Source organism: Taeniopygia guttata, chromosome 2 (genome assembly GCF_048771995.1).
Source record: "Taeniopygia guttata chromosome 2, bTaeGut7.mat, whole genome shotgun sequence".
NCBI lineage: Eukaryota > Metazoa > Chordata > Aves > Passeriformes > Estrildidae > Taeniopygia > Taeniopygia guttata.
In genome coordinates, this window is record NC_133026.1 from 60950739 (window position 1) to 60970123 (window position 19385).

At 41.7% G+C, this 19385-nt stretch overlaps 2 protein-coding genes across 4 annotated transcripts; both read left to right on the top strand.

Annotated features, from left to right (window-relative positions):
• The first annotated feature begins 5 nt into the window (after window positions 1-5).
• Window positions 6-5998, top strand: LOC140682311 (serpin B6-like). Its single transcript, XM_072924088.1, has 7 exons — window positions 6-925; window positions 1297-1477; window positions 2535-2672; window positions 3292-3432; window positions 3654-3785; window positions 4689-4856; window positions 5529-5998. The coding sequence occupies exons 1-7, from the start codon at window positions 879-881 to the stop codon at window positions 5934-5936; spliced, it is 1215 nt and encodes a 404-aa protein (XP_072780189.1). The 5' UTR covers window positions 6-878; the 3' UTR covers window positions 5937-5998.
• Window positions 5999-7541: 1543 nt separating this feature from the next.
• On the top strand, window positions 7542-16027 carry LOC100223369 (leukocyte elastase inhibitor). 3 transcript variants are annotated; one of them, XM_072924085.1, is made up of 7 exons: window positions 7542-7662; window positions 8965-9140; window positions 11153-11290; window positions 12102-12219; window positions 12815-12957; window positions 13639-13806; window positions 14540-16027. In XM_072924085.1, exons 2-7 carry the CDS (start codon window positions 8973-8975, stop codon window positions 14939-14941), a joined length of 1137 nt encoding a protein of 378 aa, XP_072780186.1. In that variant the 5' UTR covers window positions 7542-7662; window positions 8965-8972; the 3' UTR covers window positions 14942-16027. The 3 variants fall into 3 exon arrangements, with proteins under 3 accessions (XP_072780186.1, XP_072780187.1, XP_072780188.1); XM_072924086.1 differs by lacking the exon at window positions 7542-7662 and adding an exon at window positions 7825-7953; XM_072924087.1 differs by lacking the exon at window positions 7542-7662 and adding an exon at window positions 8208-8332.
• The last annotated feature ends 3358 nt before the right edge of the window (window positions 16028-19385 follow it).

Consider the following 19385-nt stretch of genomic DNA (forward strand, 5'->3'; position numbering starts at 1 on the left):
GGGGCTGCGGGCTGGGGGCTTTCCCCGCCCGCGGGGCATCCCACGGGAGCGGGCGGTATCGGCGTGGAACGCCGGGATGGTTCCTCGTCCCACGCAATCGCAGCGCTCCTCGGGCAGCGGGGGTGCGGCTGTAAAGGGGTTTGGGTGCGGGGCTCGCACGGATGCTGGAGGGAAAGGAAAGTGAAGGCACCGCTGGGGTGTTGCTTTAGATGCTGGCTCGGGAGGTGCCGGTGTTTCCTTCGGCTCAGAGCTTGATAAAAGCTCTGATAAAAGACCTTTGCAGAGCTGCCGTGCCGACGTGTGACTGACGGAGGGAGCTGACACTGATATTTGGAATTTCTGTGGGAGGGCAGCGCAGGAAATCGTAAATTCTGCTGCAAAATCCTCCCCGTGTTTGAGTCTAAAAGGAAGCAGCGAATCTTCCAGTTCAGCTTTAAGAAGTAGTGTGGGGAAAGCTGCAGTGTGAGTGAAATGTGTAGGGCATGCAGTGTCTGTGAGTCTGGAGAACTTTAATGTGGATATGCCAGCACAAAGCCTTCCAATCTGTCGATATATTGCAACGCATATTTTTTTAAAATATACTGGCATTAACTTGGAGTGAGGAGTAAGGTTGGGATAGATGATTAATGTGGGGAAGAAATACCCTATTACAATGTGACTAATTTTTGTGTGGTTTGGTTGGGGTTTTTTATTTATTTGGGGAATTTTTGTTGCCTTTTTTTTTTCAGTGTGGTTGTGGGTGTTTTTTTCGGACTTTTTTTTTGCGGTTAGAGTATATTGCAGTGATGGTGATATTTCGCTAGTTCTCTTGCTTTTAGACAAAGTCATTCTGCTGGCTTCTCCCAGCCTGACTGGCAGGTTTAAAACCCAGCGTGCACATGCAGAAGCAAGCTGCAGGTCTTGAAGTTCTGCAGACTTCCAGAAGGTAAGAGTTGGCAATTCTGCTGTTCTGATGTCTAACTTTGGTCCAATAAAGGAGGATTCTTTTTTGTGTGAAGTCAAGAGAAACTTCTTTCAGGAAGTCCTGAACACTATGCTGTTGTGCCTGATCACTTCAAAAGATGTCACACTGTGTAGGTATGGGAGTGAAATCCAGTAGCAGACTCTAAATGGGTAAAATTACTCAAATGTGTAGTATGGGATCTCAGGTGCTTGAGGCACCAAATCATCCTCCAGTGAGCTGATAATTTCCCAGCCTTTGCTGCCTAGTTTATTCTGGGAAGTTTAAAAGAAAGAAACTGCTGATTTGTATTCAAATAAATTTGATCCATTCTCATTCTGTGTTTTATGTCCCAGGCTGGGGAGTATGGAAAGCCTCTGTGCAGCAAACAGCTCTTTTGCTGTGGACCTCTTAAGAAAGCTGTGTTGTGAGAAGAAAAGTGGGCAGAATGTGTTCTTTTCACCATTTAGTATTTCTTCTGCTTTGGCTATGGTTTTGCTGGGTTCCAGAGGTAGCACTGAAGCCCAAATAAGCAAGGTAGGTCAAAATGAACTTGGTGGATTGCATTTGATGGGATCATATGAGGAGCAGATGTGTCTTTCAGAGTGTGAAATGCACTTGTGCTAAACTGTGATTTAGCAAAGTGTGATTTAAACTGTGAGAGAGCAGAGCTCTTCCTCTGGGGTGTGTGTGTAAACAGAACCTGTTTTCTTTGGGTTTTTTTTTTTGGGTTTTTTTTTTTGTGTGTGAGCTTTGTTCAGTATGAAATGAAGAGGTTTCTGGATTTAGTTTGTGCAGGTTTTTTGGTGGTTTTTGAGACTGATCTTCTGTTTTATGTAATTAGGATGTTCTGGAGTTTCTTTTAATTATCAATAGGTGGCTACATCAATTATTTTCTTTTCCTTCCTTGCTTGGGCTTAAAATCATATGATACATGTTCTAAAAATGAATTCAGGCACATAAAACTGTATTTAAAATCCCAGTGCATATATTTCACACTGGTGACTGCAACTTGACTTATTCCTTTTTATAAATTTGCTCAGGTAGCAAATATCTCTTGGCTCATGTTCTCTGTAGGAAGTGACTGTATTGAGTGTCATTTTGGGTTGGATGTTTGCTTCCTTTGCAAAGTTGGGGAGGAGTATAAACTCAGATCTTGTTTTCATGTACTTTATAAAAATTTCTCCAAAACCTATGTTGTTGTCATAGTTGTAGCTACTCAAAATCCATCTGGACAAAGTCTGAACTACCAGCTCTAGGTGTCCCTGCTTGGGCAGGGCTTTGTAGCAGATTGTGCCCACAGGTCCCTTCCCACCAGAGCCATTCTGAGATCCTGTAGTGCTTGGCTTGAAGGAAGGAAAATCAGGACTTGTTACTCTGCTGCTCCATAATCTATGACTTGTGCAACATCTTGCTGGTTACATCAGATGTGCTGGCATGATAAGCTCCAGATGTGGGAGGTGTGGTGACAAAATCTTGTGGCTTCGAGTCACAGTATTTAACTTAAATGTAATTTTAATATAAAATCAATCAAGTCATAGCAAGTGTGTTTAGAGCAGTTATGGACACTGCTGTGGATGTTGTCTTTGTGCAGGTGCTTTCTCTGATCAATGCCCAGGATGCTCACAATGGGTATCAATCCCTTCTCTCTGAAATTAATGATCCCAACACCAAATATATCCTGAGAACTGCGAACCGGCTCTATGGAGAAAAGACCTTTGAGTTTCTTCCAGTAAGTAGCCATTAAATTTGTTGTGATTGTTAGGATAATGTGCTTGGTACCTCTGTCGTCTGGAGGTTAAGGCAGGCTTTGGGGTTTGCCTTCCAGATTTTCTGGGCTGAGAGCCAGGAGTGCAATTGATTTTGACAGAGCTCAATGTCTGATCATAGTGGAGAATCTCCTTTAAATAATTTCTGTTCTGAGTGGAAAAGTGATGCCAAGCAGAGTAAAACCCATCATTCTCTACCCTTGATGGTTCTGTGATCCATTTATATATTTGGTTGTGGGACAAATGGTTGATACATCTCTTAGCAAAAGTTATATATAGAAATTTATAAAATCATGTCAGGTCCCAGAAGCAGAAAATAAAAAGAAGGAAAACACCACCGTCCATTATTGTCAATGAAGTGTAGTAGTTTATAGTTGAGTGCATAAGTCATATCACTAATATCAATTGCTAGTTTAAAGAAGGGGTATAAATCCTAGTAGGAACATGTCAGTGAGAATTTAATGGCTGTATATGAAGCTGTGGCAGGGAAGCTGGCAGATTTCCTTGGAGAACGCAAGAATCATCTGTGTCTGAATGAGAGTAAATCTCTTGCTGAAAATCTGTTGTGGATGTCCCTGTTAGTCTTTTATAGAGTCCAGTCAGAAATCCTACCATGCTGGCCTGGAAGAGATGGACTTTCTGCATGCTTGGGAGGATTCCAGGAAGCAAATCAATGGCTGGGTAGAGGAAAGGACTGAAGGTGAGTGCTTTTCCAAGTGCCCAGTTGTGTTTAATGGCAGCCATTGTTCGGGTAAACAGCCAGTTCAGGATATAGGTTTGGAATTTAAACAGCTCAAATGCTGAGCTATTGCTGTGTCCGGTAGATATTTCTCTTTGCTATTGTGTATTAATTGCAGAGTTGATACTGTATTGGATAATAATTAGGTCCATGTCAACCTATAAAATAATGTGGTATTTTTGTTTGCATGATAAAAAAAATTCAGAACCTGTTGGCTGAGGGGATTCTGAATTCTCTGACCAGGCTTGTTTTGGTGAATGCCATCTATTTCAAAGGCAACTGGGAAAAGCCGTTCAGGAAAGAGAGTACCAGAGAATGGCAATTCCAAATTAATAAGGTATGATGTGATAAAACGCTGACGATTTTTGCTGAGATTCTCTGAACTTTAATTACAAGGACCTTTCATATAGCACAGAGACAGGTGTGAAAGTTCATTAATTTAAGTCTTCTTTAGTCAGAGCTTCCCTGCTGCATTTCTGCCCCAGAGCCAATCCAAAGGAAATGGAAAACAAAGTTCTTTGACAATCTGCTCTGCAGTCTTGATTTTAGAAGTAGGTCTGTGCTCTTGAGGAGGACTTGGCCCCCTGTCATGGGCCGGCCATGGCTGCCCCACAGGATCCCCTGCAGCCTTGGGTTGGCCTCCAGGAGTCAATAAGTGGTAAATGTGCCTTCCTTAACTCACCTGCTTGAAGCAACCATTGTGGAAAATGGAAGCTCGCATGCCTATCTGGAAACTGTCCCTTCCCACAGTGGTGAAATAAATCCAAGAACGTTTGAAAGTGCTGATACAACTTTTAGATAAGGGAATATTGATGCTTGCCCCAAGACTAGCTCTGACAGCATTTCAGAGACTGCTGGATTGATTCAGTTCCTGACACCTTGGTCTCTACCTGTTGGAATGTGGAATACTGGCAGGAGTATCCAGAGGCACTGTTGCATTTTCTATTCCCTGCAGCTGTGCAAGCTTAGAAGCAGGTTTCAAGATGCAACACCAGCAGGATAAATGGCTGATGAGGCTATATAGGCTCCTTTTGAGTTGTTATGGACTATCATGCACTGTTTGTACCTCATGTTCAGACATGTACCTTTCCAAAAGGCAGTGGTAGGGCTGCACTCTGTGGTGTGTGATCAGTTTTGCTTGGTAAAATCCTAAAAGGCCCAAAGTAACTTGCTGCCTGCTTTGTAGTTTGAGACTGGCAGAGAAGCTCAGCACTCACTGTTGACATCTCTTCATTTCTAGAATGAGACCAGGCCTGTGCAGATGATGTTCAAGGAGGCAAATTTTAACATGACCTACATTGGAGACTTTCAGATCAAATTCCTTGAGCTCCCATATGTGGGTAATGAACTGAGCATGATCATCCTGCTCCCTGATGCAATCCAGGATGGATCCACAGGCTTGGAAAGAGTAAGTTGTTGAGCTGAATGCAAAGACAGCCTGAATCCTTCCAGGGAAGAAAGTGTGAATAGCACAGAGACGTGCAGTTCAGTTCCAGAGCAATTGTGTGGCTGGTGCTCAAGGCCAGCAGAAATGTCCCTCTGCTCCCTGTCCCCAAGGTGACAGCCCCTGGTATGTCAGTGCTGCTCAGGCTGTGTGCTGCTCCCTTAGGCAGAGGCTCTGGAAGATGAGCTGGCCCTGCTCAGGAGCAGAGGTCAGCTGTGGTTGTGGTGAAGGCAAAGTATGGTAATGATGGAATGTGGAGAGGGGGATTTTGGGTGGGCTCTTTGGAAGTCCTGTGGCTTGTCCTGTAAGTCTTCTGTGCTGAGCAGCTGCAAGGTGGTGTGTGGCTCACTGCCTGGAAAGAGGCTCACAGGAAAGGGCAGAATCTCTTTTGAGGTGAGGGTAGGATACAATTTGGGTTCTTTGGAACTCTTGACCTTGAGTTCCTTATTAAGCTTTTGTGTACCTTTTATTCTCTCATTAAAAATTAACACCCCCACAGTGTTCATGCTTAATTCATGGAAAAAATAAGATGCATGTTATGTGCTATGTGAAGAAACACAGAGACGTCACTTCTTTGGCTATGTAATGTTGACGCAATTGTAATGGTAATGAATTATATTTTGTGTTTTTCTTCAGCTGGAAAGAGAACTTACATATGAGAACTTGATGGATTGGATCAGTCCTAAAATGATGAGGTCTAGAAAAGTGAGGGTGTCTTTACCCAGATTTAAACTGGAAGAAGATTATTATCTGAAACCTATTTTAAGCAGCATGGGAATGCCTGATGCATTTGAGTTGGGCAAGGCAGACTTTTCAGGAATCTCACCTGGCGATAACCAGCTGGTGCTGTCTGAAGTGGTTCACAAATCCTTTGTGGAAGTCAATGAAGAAGGCACTGAAGCAGCTGCTGCTACAGCTGTAGTGAAGATGGCTCTTTGTGCAAGTATAGTTCCGAAATTCATTGCTGATCATCCCTTCCTCTTCTTCATCCGGCACAACAAAACTTCCAGCATTTTGTTCTGTGGCAGATTTTGCCGTCCGTGAAGAGGAGATGTCGTGGCAGCACATGTATTATCAAACAATAAATTTACATTTCCCTAGAACAAGGTGATTCCTTCTGCACTAATTGTCTCTTTCAGCTGTTCCTGCTCCCTCTTCCGTGATATTGGTTCTTGGGATTGCCAGGAATAACAGATGTGCTTAGACAAACAGAGCACCTGCCATGTCCTGCCCCACCTGTGCCTGTGTGCAGAGGTCTCCAGGTTCTTGCTGACACAAGAGCCATCCCATTTTCTGTGTGAGCACTTCTTCTGTGCTTGACTTCATTTTTGGTGTCCATCAGGCAGAGTCAGGCAGTGAGAGCCCATTTGGAGGGAAGTTGTTACTTTAGCTTGTGACAAGGCTGGAGCACATGCGTAGCTTCCTTCCCCTTTTGTCTTCCAGACTCATCCATTTAGTGCCTTGATACATTGCCAGGAGCTGAAAGGAGTCTTTGGCAGCCTTTTCTAAGTATTGCTGAGCTTGTTGCGTAGATGTGGAGTTTTGGCTAACAACTGGACCAGAACTTAGGAAAGAGCTGTTTTGAAGCAGATGTCCTTCGAGGGTGTTTATGGTGAGAACAATCACCACAGGAGATCTTGAGTTTTTTTATCTTTCACCTGGTTCTAGTCCTTTAACAGGAATGAAGTCTAACTTAAGAATACCAAAGACAATGCTGAAACATCTTTCCTGACATGGGGATGTTTTTTGCACTTTCTGTTTTTGAAATACTGAAAGAAATCTTAAGTGTTGTAGAGTTCTGTTTCCTTTTGCTACTATTAATAATAATTTTTTAAACTAGTTTTCTGAATAGTATTTCTTGCAATACCTGCTTCTGTGTAGCTTGTTTGGAATTCTTTGCAAAACACAAGTTTTTTCTTGATAGTTAAACTTGCAGTGCTTACTTGGGTCGCCATGAATTAGTGGTTGGCCTTGAAAAATTTCAAGGTATTTCAAGGGATACCAAAAGAGTCCCTAGATAATGATTTTTTTTTTTTTTCCTGAGCAGCACTGCAATGCTTCCTCTTGTTTTTTTTGCGCAGGTTGACATCATTCCTTGGTGGACATTATCCAAAAGTTGCTAGATGGGCCTATCCTTTACTCAGTGCACAGTAACCCAGCTGTCTCAGGTGAAGCAAACAAAAGCATTATGTGCAGGGGAGAGGGATGAGACCCAGCACTTTTGTCACCAGGACACCTGCCATACACTGCAATTAAAGGGCTATGCCCCTGAAACCAATATGGGCAGTACAGTTGTGGGGGCGATGCCCTGGGAGCCAGACCGAGGACTGATGGAGAACGAAGATCATGATAAACCACAGAAAACTTCTCATGCAGTTAATTTCATTGAAATATAAAAGTTAAAAAAAAAAAGCGAAATAATTGTATAAGAGATGAGTGTAAATAGAGACACAGGGTGGGAAGGCAGAGAGGAGCCTCCCTGCGAAAGGGATGCGCTTGCCCCATGGGTCTAAAACCCCTGGATCTCTTACTGTTGGCACAAGGTGGGGGTTGTTTAATCCCTCTTCCGAAGCTCCCTCTTCTCTCCACCGGGAAACCGGGGACACCCGGACGGGAGGGGCCGCGGGATAACACCTGCCGCCCCGCCCCGCCCCGCCCTGTCTCCCCGCCCCAGCCCCAGCAGGGTCCCCGCGGGTGACACCGCGGTGTCACTGCGCCGCTCGCCTCCTGCCGCTCCATCCCCTCCCAGCCCGCTCGGCGCTGCCCGCAGGTAGGCGGCCAAGCGGCCCTTGGCTGCGCCGGGGCTCCGCGGGGCTGCCCCCGGCGCATCCTACGGCAAAGGGACGGTGACGGGACGAGAACGGGCAATCTTTCCTCTCCGCCTCAGCGGGCGGGGTCTGCGCGGGGCGGGGGGCGCTTCTCTGGCACCGGGGGTGGGCACTGTCCAGCAGCTGGTTCGGGTGGAAGGCTGGCGCAGTGAGGTGCGGGTAAAGGAAAGTGAAAGTACGCCTTGGGGCTTGGGTATTTTTAGGAGTGTTGGTGGTCTTTAGCCTACAGCTCGGTAAGTACATGGCAAACTGCCGGGTGTTTGTCTGGCACGGAGGAAGCCGATAGTGATAATTTGCATTTGCTGTAGAAAGACTGTGCAGGAAACAGCCAAATTTTGGTGTAAACTCCTCCACGCGGTTGGGTCCAGAGGAGAGAAAGAAACAAACCGAGACTCCGGCTGCAGCGAGCACAGAGCAGCCGGACCGTGGGCTGGGCGGGCAGAAGGCGGGCGCAGCATCCAGCGGTGCCGCCGCTGGCCCTCGGGTGGGGTTTTGAGCCTGACCCGGCTCTTGCGCCTTTCAGCTTGCTCGTGAGCATCTCCCCAAAGCGCACCGTCGGTGTCAGCCCTGCCCCTTTGCTGTGCTGCCCTTCGCTTGTGTCCCCGGCGGTCGGTGGGTCCCCGCAGCCCCGGAACGCCGGGCTCCCTGCCCCGCTGTCCTGCGGGCGGCGGGCGGCTCCGTGCTCCTCCTGGCAGCGCAGGCGAGGCACAGCGCTGCTCTCCGCTGCCCTAAGTCACCGTGCGCGGAAGCCTCTGGCAGGCTTGGCACCGCTCAGGGGCATGGATCTGTGGCATGAAGACAGGAGGGTTACTGAGAGGTGTTTGAATGTCCCTGAGGAGATATTTTGAATGTCCTCTCTGCATTGTAAAGGAGCGGAGGGAATGCTGTATGAGGGAGAACCCTGGCATGTGCTGGGTCTGTGAGGATGAGGGAGTTTTGCAATCCTTCCATCACATATACCTCCAATTTCAGATCTGCAGGAAAATAACTTTTAAAAAATAATGTTTATACAATTAGTATAATGAGTAGGGTTGGAACACACAATTAACATGGAAAAAAATCCCCTGCTTTTTTAATGTGACTGATTTTTTTAAGAATGAGGTGCACTAACGATGATATTCTTGCTGTTTCTGTAAGCAGCTGTGTCCAATTTAATCCAGTCTTTACTCTGTGAGTCACACAAGGTTAGACAAAGTGTTTGAAAAATGTTTCCTAGGGTCCTTATCAACTGTTTTATTTTTCAGCTATAACCATGGAGAGCCTGTCCAATGCCAACAGTAGATTTGCAATTGATCTGCTCAGAAGGTTTAGTGAAGCCAACCCAACAGGAAATGTCTTCTTTTCTCCTGTCAGTATCTCTGCTGCTCTGGCCATGGTCCTTTTGGGGGCCAAAGGTAATACTGAAGCCCAGGTGCTGAAGGTTAGTAAAATAAAATGGTCATTAATTTTATATCTTATTTACATTAAAAGGGGTTGTGTTTTAGAGGCGGGAAGTTGAAATGAGGGTATTTTTATTGGTTCAGGACAAGATTTCTGTCATGCACACTCAGTTTTCCTCAGACTCTGCAGCTAGTTACCCTCTGCCTAGCCTGCTCCAGAGCCCTCTTCTATATTTTCTATGGCCTTTGTTGCTCATTTAATTTCAGTAGTTAATTCTTGACAGAGGAAACCAATTACGTTAGTTTTTAATTAATTGGTTTTAATTAATTAATTTTAATTAATTGGTTTAAATTGATCGTAAGTTCCAGCAGCAAGACTCTATGAGTTTTCATGAGACATTTTGACAAATTATTACTTTATAATACAAGATCACTAACGTATGTTGGTATTGTTCATTTGGTATGTTCATTTTCAAGAATTCTGTGTGTTTTTGTAAAAAGCACAGTAGCATTCTATAGTTTTATATCTAAAGCTATGATGATACATGGTGATACTACCTAAGTATCAGTCTCTCTCACTAACAGGTGAGATATCTTGAAGGAGCTAAGCCTGCATGGTTATCCTTACCATAGCTTTAGGATAGTTTTAAAAAGCCTCCTTATAAATTGCAAAAATGGTGCACATAAGAGTGTGCCAGTTTCCCTTGAAACCTCTGTCATGGGATGGACTCAGTCACTGTTATTTTTGCACTCTTGTTAGGCTAACACTTGTAAAAAGGTGTGTGAATCTCCTCATTGCAGTCATCCTGATGCATTTGCCTATGAATAACTTCACCTTTGTATTCTGGACTTTAGGAGGGTTGAGTGTTGCTGTGCTTGCTCAATAAAATTACTTCCCCACTACTTGTTCAAACAGACTTTGAACATATTTCATGTAATCAGATTGACAGCCCCACCTAGGATAAACCTACTGACAGCACAAATCATGCAAAAGGAACTTGGGGGGGAAATGAATGTCTTTCAATACAGTAATCCTCAACAGGGCATGTTTCTGTACCATAATACTTCACTTATGAACACAGTGCTAATTAAAGAGGCAGTGATTAGCAATTGTCAAGAGCTGTTTGCAAGGACACAAAAATTTGTTTCCGGGATCATAATTCTATTGTAAGGCTGCCTCTGTGATATTCTTGCTCAGCCATGCACCTGTTACAGCACAGCTTGTACTGAGGTGGTCAGCAAAGCCTGACCAAATACCTAGTGAGAGAAAGAGAAGGCTTTCCTTTGAATCCAATCACTGCTTCACAGCAGTCTTCCCTCCTGGGAAACACATGGTTTAAGTTTGAATATCAGTGCCCCTGCTTTGGTGTAGCCATCCCTGTCCATGAGGTCTGGCAGCTTCTGCTGTCATATCTTTAAGCCCTGGCCAGCCAGCTTGCCTCTGGAAGAGGAGGTACTGATAAAGAGATATTGCAATAATGCACTTGATCTTAAACCTAATAATATATATATATATATATATATATAAAGTTTATATGAAGTGCGTATATATTTATGGAGTTATATTTTCATAAAATTATAAAGGATAATTGCTCTAAGTTTTCTTAATACCTCATCTGTGATAGTGATGATTGTATATTCTGAAAATATACAACCCCACATGCCCTTGGGCCAAAGGGGGAACCAAGAAAGCAAGAGTCTCCATGGTGTCATCTTTCTTTTTGATCCTCACCTGGGAACGAGTTCTTGGGCCCAGTGGCCCACAGAGGAGAGGCCCCCAGAAATGCAGGCAGGACTTGGGGTTTTGATCAAGAGCTTCAGCTGTGACTGTGTATAAACCAGGATCACAACGCAAGTGGCTGACATGGGCAGCATAGCACCGAGGGACCGTTTGATTCATTCTTTGAGGCTTACAGAAGTCTCTAAGCAGCTTCCAGCCTTTACTTTTCTCTTTCTTCAGCCTACCCTGCTGCATCAGGCCTACCCTCCAGATTCACTATGTGTTCTTTTAAGGCAGTATTAACAGCAGCTAGTTCACTTCTTTTTATTTCAGACGCTTCATCTTGACAAAGTTGAAGATGTTCATTCAAGATTCCAGGCTCTGACAACGGATATAAACAGAAGCGATGCTCCCTATCTCTTGCGGCTGGCCAGTCGGCTCTTTGGAGAGAAGTCCTACAGCTTTCTGCAGGTACAGTGGTGCACATCAGGATGGCCTGTGGTGGGATCTGGAGGGAAAGTGCAGCTGCTTGATTATGTATGAAGTAGAACTATTTCCAAGCCTATTTCTAAACTTTTCTGGGAAGTTGATGAAAGTGCTTCATACTTGCAGTGTGCATTTCCATAGCTGTGAGCATCTGTGCCTCTCACCTAAATGGTGTAACACAGCAAACCCTTTTTTCTTCCTGTTCACTTCTGCTGTTCTTTTCCTCAAGAGAAGAATCACTGGTCTATGTTCTTAGTTTACAGTAACTATTATGACATCCCACTCTGTTGCACCCAGGTTTTTAGGTTGCAGCCAGTTCTGTTCCTGTTGCAATCAGCTTTTTAGGATTTTCATTGGAGTAATACCACATAATTTCAGTATTTTTGAAAACACTATTTGTTTGGGAAGGGATATCCAATATGTTTTAACAACATGCCTCTTCACCAGTGAATTACAACTTTGTGTGCAAATAGGTTGATATTTTTGCCCATCTTCAGCTATTTTGGATAGTTTTGTTTTATCCTAGCTGTGTTGGAGCCTGTTTCAGGAGAATGATAGTTAAGGACTGCAACACCTTCAGTAAGCACCCCATCAGCTCTAGACATGGCTGGTGTACTACGAGGCTTGCTCTAAGAGTGGGGAAAAAACCTGTTAACTTCAGAATTCCCCCAAGCAACACACTGTTTGAACCCCACCTCAGAGTTGGTGACAATCTGAGTACACCTTATCTAGCTGATAATTAGATGTTTTCTTATCTTCATGCAGTGAAAGCTATTATTATTGTTTCAAAATCTAGGATTTCCTGACTAATACACGGAAATTATATGGAGCTGACTTGGCTACAGTTGATTTTCTTCAGGCTTGTGATAAAGCTAGGAAAGAAATTAACCAGTGGGTCGAGGAGAAAACTGAAGGTAAATTACTTTTTTGTTAATAACTGGTAGTGTTTCATATCGGGAGCAGGAATAGGCTTTATTCTATGCCGTCTTTAGAACAGTTTAATTCTGTCCTGGGGTACTTATTTGATGCATGGACAGAACCAGAAATTACCTAAGCAAGGCATTTAACCAGTTCCATAAATCCTGGGAGTTTTCCATTCTGTTTTGTGCTCAAGCCATGAGTGCAGGAGAGATGCCTAAACATGGAGGTGTACTCACGAGTTGGAGACTTTGTCTTAGTCTGTCTCGGTCCATATATATACATGTTATATATATTTCTAAATTCAGTATTCTTTAATGTGGGCATTCTGTACTTCTTGTATGAGGAGTAGATGAGTTGCATGTGACAGTTTAGACTAACAATATTACATTTTCATCAAATCATTGTATATCAAAAGTTATAGTAGTGTGTATTAAGAAAAAGTATGGTGAAATAGTGATACAGGTACTGAAATTATTACAGGAATAGATTGGTTTTATATTTGTAGTATTTCTATGGTGTCAGTTTCTCGATGTATGTTTATATGCTTACATGATTTTGTTGTGACCCTTTTTTCTGCTGCCTCTGAAGGCAAAATCCCTGATCTGCTGTCTGAAGGTTCAGTTGATAGCATGACCAAGCTGGTATTGGTGAATGCTATTTATTTCAAAGCAAACTGGGCAGAGAAATTTCAAGAAGCTGACACCACTGATGCACCATTTCGCTTAAATAAGGTAATACAGATATGTCCTGGTAGGACATACCTAATGAAAAGGTATAGTTATATAGGTGGTAATGTGAAGCTTTGCTTACAGATAAAATAATTAATAAATATGAAGTATTTTAGTAATATTTTAATTATTTTTTGTGGATTTTAGTATTTTTCTGTATTCAGGAGCTAGTTTTTGTCTCACTTACTAGAAAAGCGTTAGAGACAATTCTCACGTATGGTTTAGGACCTAGCAGGGTTTCTGTCTGCAGCAGATCAGCAGCTATGAACTGTCTCTGTGATGCTAGGTAAGCAGTCTTAAAATGACAGGACATTTTGATTAGCCCCATCTTCTTGTTCTATATTCTGCTTATGTTAACAGCTTTACAAGTTACTGTATGCAGTCATCTGCTTTATGCTAAACAGAGTTGATCTTTGTTGGCTTAACATTTTCATACAGCAGTTTGACGAAACTATTTTGGTTTCTGTGATGACTGTGCTGTAGAAGCCAAAGAAGAACCAAATATAATACAAACTCATTATTTCTTCAGAAGAAATTGTTTTAAACAGGCAGTCAGAAGCCTGAAAAATGCAATTTTATAATGGAGGATAAATGTTTAATAAATGCAATTTTAACTTGTCTTCTATCAGTTCTTTAAATTACTATTCCCTTAACTGTTACTTTTTGTGCCTTTTATCCATCCAGAATGAAAAAAGGACAGTAAAAATGATGTATCAGAAAAAGAAATTTAATTTTGGATATATCCCTGAAGAGAAGATCCGTGTTTTAGAGCTGCCTTACGATGGAAGAGAACTTAGTATGATCATCCTGTTACCTGATGACACTGAAGAGGACTCCACTGGACTGCAAAAGGTGACCTATCTAAGCCAATGCAGTTGTTCAATGTTTTTAAGTTTAGCCATTCAAAATTAAAGCCTTAGTGAACCCATGTTCTCAGGGCACCAAATCTATTTGGTCTATTTTTAGACAACTCTCTACTAGTACAGCAATAAAGAATAAATGGATGTACTGCATCAGGAAGAGAAGTTGTGTTCCAATTTTGTAGCTTGTGTTCATGTGTCCTTTGCTGAACTGAATGAACCATGATGGATACTGAAAGCAGAGTTAACTGTGAGAATTATCTTGCCTTGCTTGTTTGTTTTTAATGACAGAATTAGTCTTTCAGTAGCTTTGAAAGTCTTTATTTTCTTAACCATAAAGTAGTGAGACTGTTTTCCATTAAATGAGCAGCTTCTTTGGGCTCCCTGATTATGATTTTTGTTACTTGTTTTTAATTAGGTAATTCCATTTAGTTAGATGAAACAGTAAGAAGTCTGGCTTGCTATCAGTGCATGATCTTCCCTTCTGTACATTGCAGCACGAAGTGAATGTCTGCATTACTTTGTAAAGTAAAAACTGCACTGACTTCACCTAATTTTAATAGTATTTTTTAATCTCTATTTAGCTATCAAAGATACGGTTATGTTCATTTTTGCATAGCTGCTCTACCGTCGTATAATGATCTATAAATAAAGCCTCATAAATGTTACTGAAAATGAAATACTACACTGGTGATAAGTAATGTTCTCTGTCCTTTTAATGCTAGATGGAAAAGCAACTTACCTTAGAGAAGCTCCAGGAATGGACACGGTCTGAGCATCTGTATTCCGCTGACGTTCACGTGCGTTTGCCAAAGTTTAAGCTGGAGGAATGCTATGACCTTAAATCAGATTTAGCCACTATGGGCTTGCTGGATGTGTTTGACAGTGGCAAGGCTGACCTGTCGGGAATGTCAGGGGCACATGACCTCTTCCTCTCTGCAGTTGTCCACAAGGCTTTTGTGGAAGTGAATGAGGAAGGCACGGAAGCTGCAGCTGCCACTGCTGGCATTGCTGTGCTTTGCATGGCCATAGAAGAGGATTTCAACGCTGACCATCCTTTCCTTTTCTTTATTCGCCACAACCCAACACAAAGCATACTTTTCTTGGGCAGATTTGCTTCCCCATAAAAGAAAACTTACCATTTGCAGCAGTTCCTGTTGTTGTTAATGAAAGCTTTGTTCCTGAAGAAGTTAATCCTCCTGTTGTGAGTTCCTAGTAATTTGACTGAGATTCTGCCTTTCCATTAAAACAACCCCAGAGAAAACAAGGGAGTAATTTATTTTTCTTTCTTGAGATTGACATCACCTTTAATTGAACAAGGAAAATCTTGGAGTAGAAATAAATTTTCTTGGAAGAAATGCATATCTCTTAAAGCATAGTATCAGCCTCTATGCATCCTCACATTTTCTGTGTTCACAGTTCTCCACTGCGATAATCAATCACTCCTTAATAATTCAGTCACTCCTTATGCATAAATACTAGGTTGCACTTGCAAAGCTATCCCTTCCCTAAAATACTGCTTTACAAAATAGTGTAATAAAATCGTTCTAGGGACTAGAAGGCATGTTTCAAACAGCTGGGTATACCCAGTTCTGTCATGAAATAGAAGGTCAGATAACATTTGTTTAGAGACGTCTATTTATAGGGAAAGGATTAAGCTATTTAAACAAAAGTAACCCCTTGAAGCTAGTAGCCAGAAAAATTGCAACACAGCTTTTGAATGAGAAAGAAAAAATGAGTAAGACTTTAGGTGATGTGTTTAAAGAGGATTTTTAAAATTTACAATAAATGTTAAAATGTTTAAGGGATTAGACGTTTTAGGTGCCTTTTTGAAAGTTCAGAAGCCTCCAGTGTTAGATGCTGGCCAATATTTCTGTCATTCCTGAAAGATACTTTGGCTTCCTAGAGGAGGATCTGCAAAAAATACCTGATGTTCCTCTTTATGTACAAGGATTCTACATTTACTGAGCTGACTTTCACTACCTCTTTATGCACAAACCTCTGGTAGTGTACCACAGCCTTGTTCCTGGTTGCCAGTGTAATTACACACTGTCATGTTCTGTGTTTATTTTTGGAGGTTATTTACTTGTATCTTGGGTACTGTAACATTTACCTGTACAACCTTAGCTCTGAATGGGGCACAATAGTTTATATAATTGCAAACTGCATTTGAATCTTGTCTTTAAGCAACAAATAAAAGTCTTTTACTTAAACTTTTGTTCAAAACAGCGGTTTTTTGTATGCAATTTAGTATTTCAGAGTACCAAAATAACTGTCTGAAGAGCAGAGCCACAGAAAACCATTGGTACAGCAGGTGTGACCAGCTGTCTGAAGTTGTTCAGAGTAGGTGAAAATATTGAAAACCAAATTACTCAATAGAAGAGATGATTGCATGAGCCAGCAGCTTCCCCTGGAAGTGTAAACTGAGCTGCTTGCCCCTACAGGGAACGGGGAAAGTCGTGGTTTTTTGAAATGGCACATGAACTTGGTCTGCAATACGCGGTTGCAAAGGCTCTGGTAGGCTTGCAAAGGAGACTGTGTATTGCAGCTTGCAGATGTGAATACAATCATCTCTGCACCAAGTGCTCCAAAACCCCAATGCCTTGCAAACAAAAAGTACTAGCACAAAACCCATGCAAAAACTTGGAGCACTTTAGTGTTGAGATTCTGGGCTTTGTTTCAGCATTTTAGCAAAAAAAGCTGCTGCTGCTGTAGACAGCAAAGCAGGGCTCAAAAACTCCATTTTAATTTCATCTTTATCTTTATTTGCACAAACACAGTCAATGTGTGCAAGATACATGACTGAAGGCTTTTAGGGCAGCAATTACCAGGCAATCAGAAGAAAGATAAAAACTTGCATAAAAGTACAAATCAGCTTTATGAAGAGACTGATGTCTGTCTGTATTTATTGTGTTGGTATCAGCATTCAGTAACTGAACTGTAACTCAATTACATTGAGACAAGATTGGTTTTCTACAGACACGGTGCACAAAACAAAACCTCAGCAATAAGAATCTCAATAAAATCAGCTTCATATTCAACCATTTCAAAAAACCCAGCAAACCTACTGGCCAATAGTCCCCTCCCATAATTTATGTCCCACAATAAGATGGTTGTGTTTTTCCATAATACTCCATGCTTTTTTTTCCTGTGCTCTTGTCAGAACAAATGATTGACAAGGGCTGACTCCAGCAGAGAAAACTGGCATGCTATCTGTATTCACATTTCTAAATAATAATATGCTGCTTCAACTATCCTCTTGAGAAGGATTTTGTTTGTAGAACTACTGCATGAACACAGCCCTCACTAAGTTCAAAGCAGGGTAATTTTGAGAAGATGTCTTAACTGAGTAAAATGGTAGAAAATGTAATTTTAATGAGTTAAAGAGATACAAGATGAGAGACTGAAACATTAGAAATCTCAATATAAAATCAGGAACTTAGCCTTAGTCTTAGCAAAGCAGCATTCATAAATCTACACGCACCACATAAAAAAATTCTGCTTGCAAAAATCTTTGGTTTATATTAACCCTTAGGAACGCAAAATTAAGAAGTCAGCCTGATTGCAGTTAAACTTCCTGGGAGGGAATTGGTAAATTCTTGAGCACATTGAGTACTTGAGTCCCTGTTCAAAACCAATTTGCTACAGGCTGCTGGTTTGAGTAGACAACATACGAGTTTCTTCCAGTGAAATAGAGGATTACAGTGGCTGCATTCCCCCCCCTCCCCTCCCCCCCTTTCTCCATTTTGGCCTCTCCTAAGCAGAGCCAGACTTTATATAACAAAACTCTGAGAAGTATTTGTTCACTGTGCTATGATGAGTAATCCAGACTTTGTACTTCTGCTAACAGACTTCCTACGAAAGCCTTTTGGTTTGGATTTAAATACAAAAAACACCACCACCCACCACCAATTGCCTGCTTTTTGTCTGATTCATACAGCTGAAATTGCTCATCCTAGGAAATACATACCATAGTGTGGATAAGGAAGACAGTTATCTCTACATTTTATGTCACCTTATACTAGAGATAAATTTACTACAGATAAATTGACATAGATGAGTTAACTCAGAGCATGTGTAGTTATACTTCTGCTGTTCTATGTTTGTACGTGTCTACACATGACCAAAATCCTCATAAAGTACATAAACCTGATCACATCTTGGAGATGGATGTTTGTCGTTGTTTACTATGATTTATTACAGAAATAAGACCAGTCCAGTTCTCTTGCACCTATTGAGATAAAAAGGTACAACTGAAATCAGAACTTGGCGTTTGGTTTGGGTTTCCTGTTTTTATTGTAGTGAACTGCTAGTTCTATCGTATTATCTTGTGGTACGATCTAAATGCGTGCTATTAGCCATATTCATTAAGAGGTCTACGCAATCCAGACTACTTAGTAACAATAAAAGACAAAAACCCCAGCCAAAATCCTGGAGAGTGCAGCCTGTCTGGAAACATGCTGAACATGCAGGGTGGCTGCTGGCAATTCAGATAATGAACTCATCACAGCAGCCAGAAAATGTATCTTCAGGACAGGTGGGAATTCAAACAACCAGCACGTATAAACACTTATATTTTAAAATAATTTTATGGAAAATCGTATGCAGTCATTTTGGTAAAGCGTTTTTCTCTCAACATGAGAGAAAATGCTCACAGAAAAGAGAAAAAAAAATGCAGTCCAGAGGTTAAACTGAGGATTTCAACTTTTTGTGCACAGAAAAGTGGACAAGAAAAATAAAATTCAAGTAATGATTTCACATAAATATTTAGTCTAAGACAATTCCTTGCTAGCTGTATCATCCAAATTTTTATCTGTGAGAGTCAAACAAGTTAAATGCTTGAAACAATATTCATTAGGCAATTTTATAAAAAAATCCTGCAATGGAACTAATTTGGGGAATTATTTAGTTGATATTTCTGTTGTGGTTATCCATATCTCTCACAAGGGCATGTTACTACTGGAAGAAATAACTTACATCAGTACAATTTGTTGCTCAAAGTACTGAACTCCCCAACATGGAATGACTAGGGCATGGCCTTTCTCATGATCTACATTATTTCTTAGCACAGCTTCTGTAAGAGAAAAAGAGATCGCGACATGTTGGATTTTGATGGTGTTACTTACAGCAGAAGCAATTCTTACCTGATAGAATCCAAATTTTCTAATGACACTGCAATGTTTGGTATTTCCTTAAAGCACTACACTCTGAAAGGTAAATAAATACACCACTATACTAGCATGCAATTGCCCTTCAGTTAACTTCTCAGGGTAAACTTCAGGTAGTCAAAATCTAGAAAACAAATAAATGTGCTCTGTGATTTTTAAATTTCATTCTTTCATCTTGTTCGTTTGAACCAGTTTCACTAGGAGATTGGCTTCTGCTTGTTGAAAGCAGCATTGCCAATTCTACGTGGAGACTGCATAAATTGCTGAGAGAGGAAATGGATGTTTTTGCCTTGGGTCTGTTTTGGAGGGATGGCTGTGGGGTGAAATGTTCACCTCTGAGTGCATCTGATCCTGATGGACTTTTCAATGGAGCATGGAGTTCTTCAAAGAGAGGAGATGACCC

Bases quoted from the DNA above. Each gene is read 5' to 3' on its own strand.
- LOC100223369 (XM_072924085.1), top strand. From the start codon at position 8,973: ATGGAGAGCCTGTCCAATGCCAACAGTAGATTTGCAATTGATCTGCTC. The intron at 12,958-13,638 runs GTAATACAGATA...TTATCCATCCAG, and splicing joins CACCATTTCGCTTAAATAAG to AATGAAAAAAGGACAGTAAA. The intron at 13,807-14,539 runs GTGACCTATCTA...TTTTAATGCTAG, and splicing joins ACTCCACTGGACTGCAAAAG to ATGGAAAAGCAACTTACCTT.
- LOC140682311 (XM_072924088.1), top strand. From the start codon at position 879: ATGCAGAAGCAAGCTGCAGGTCTTGAAGTTCTGCAGACTTCCAGAAG. The intron at 926-1,296 runs GTAAGAGTTGGC...TTTATGTCCCAG, and splicing joins GTTCTGCAGACTTCCAGAAG to GCTGGGGAGTATGGAAAGCC. The intron at 3,786-4,688 runs GTATGATGTGAT...CTTCATTTCTAG, and splicing joins GGCAATTCCAAATTAATAAG to AATGAGACCAGGCCTGTGCA.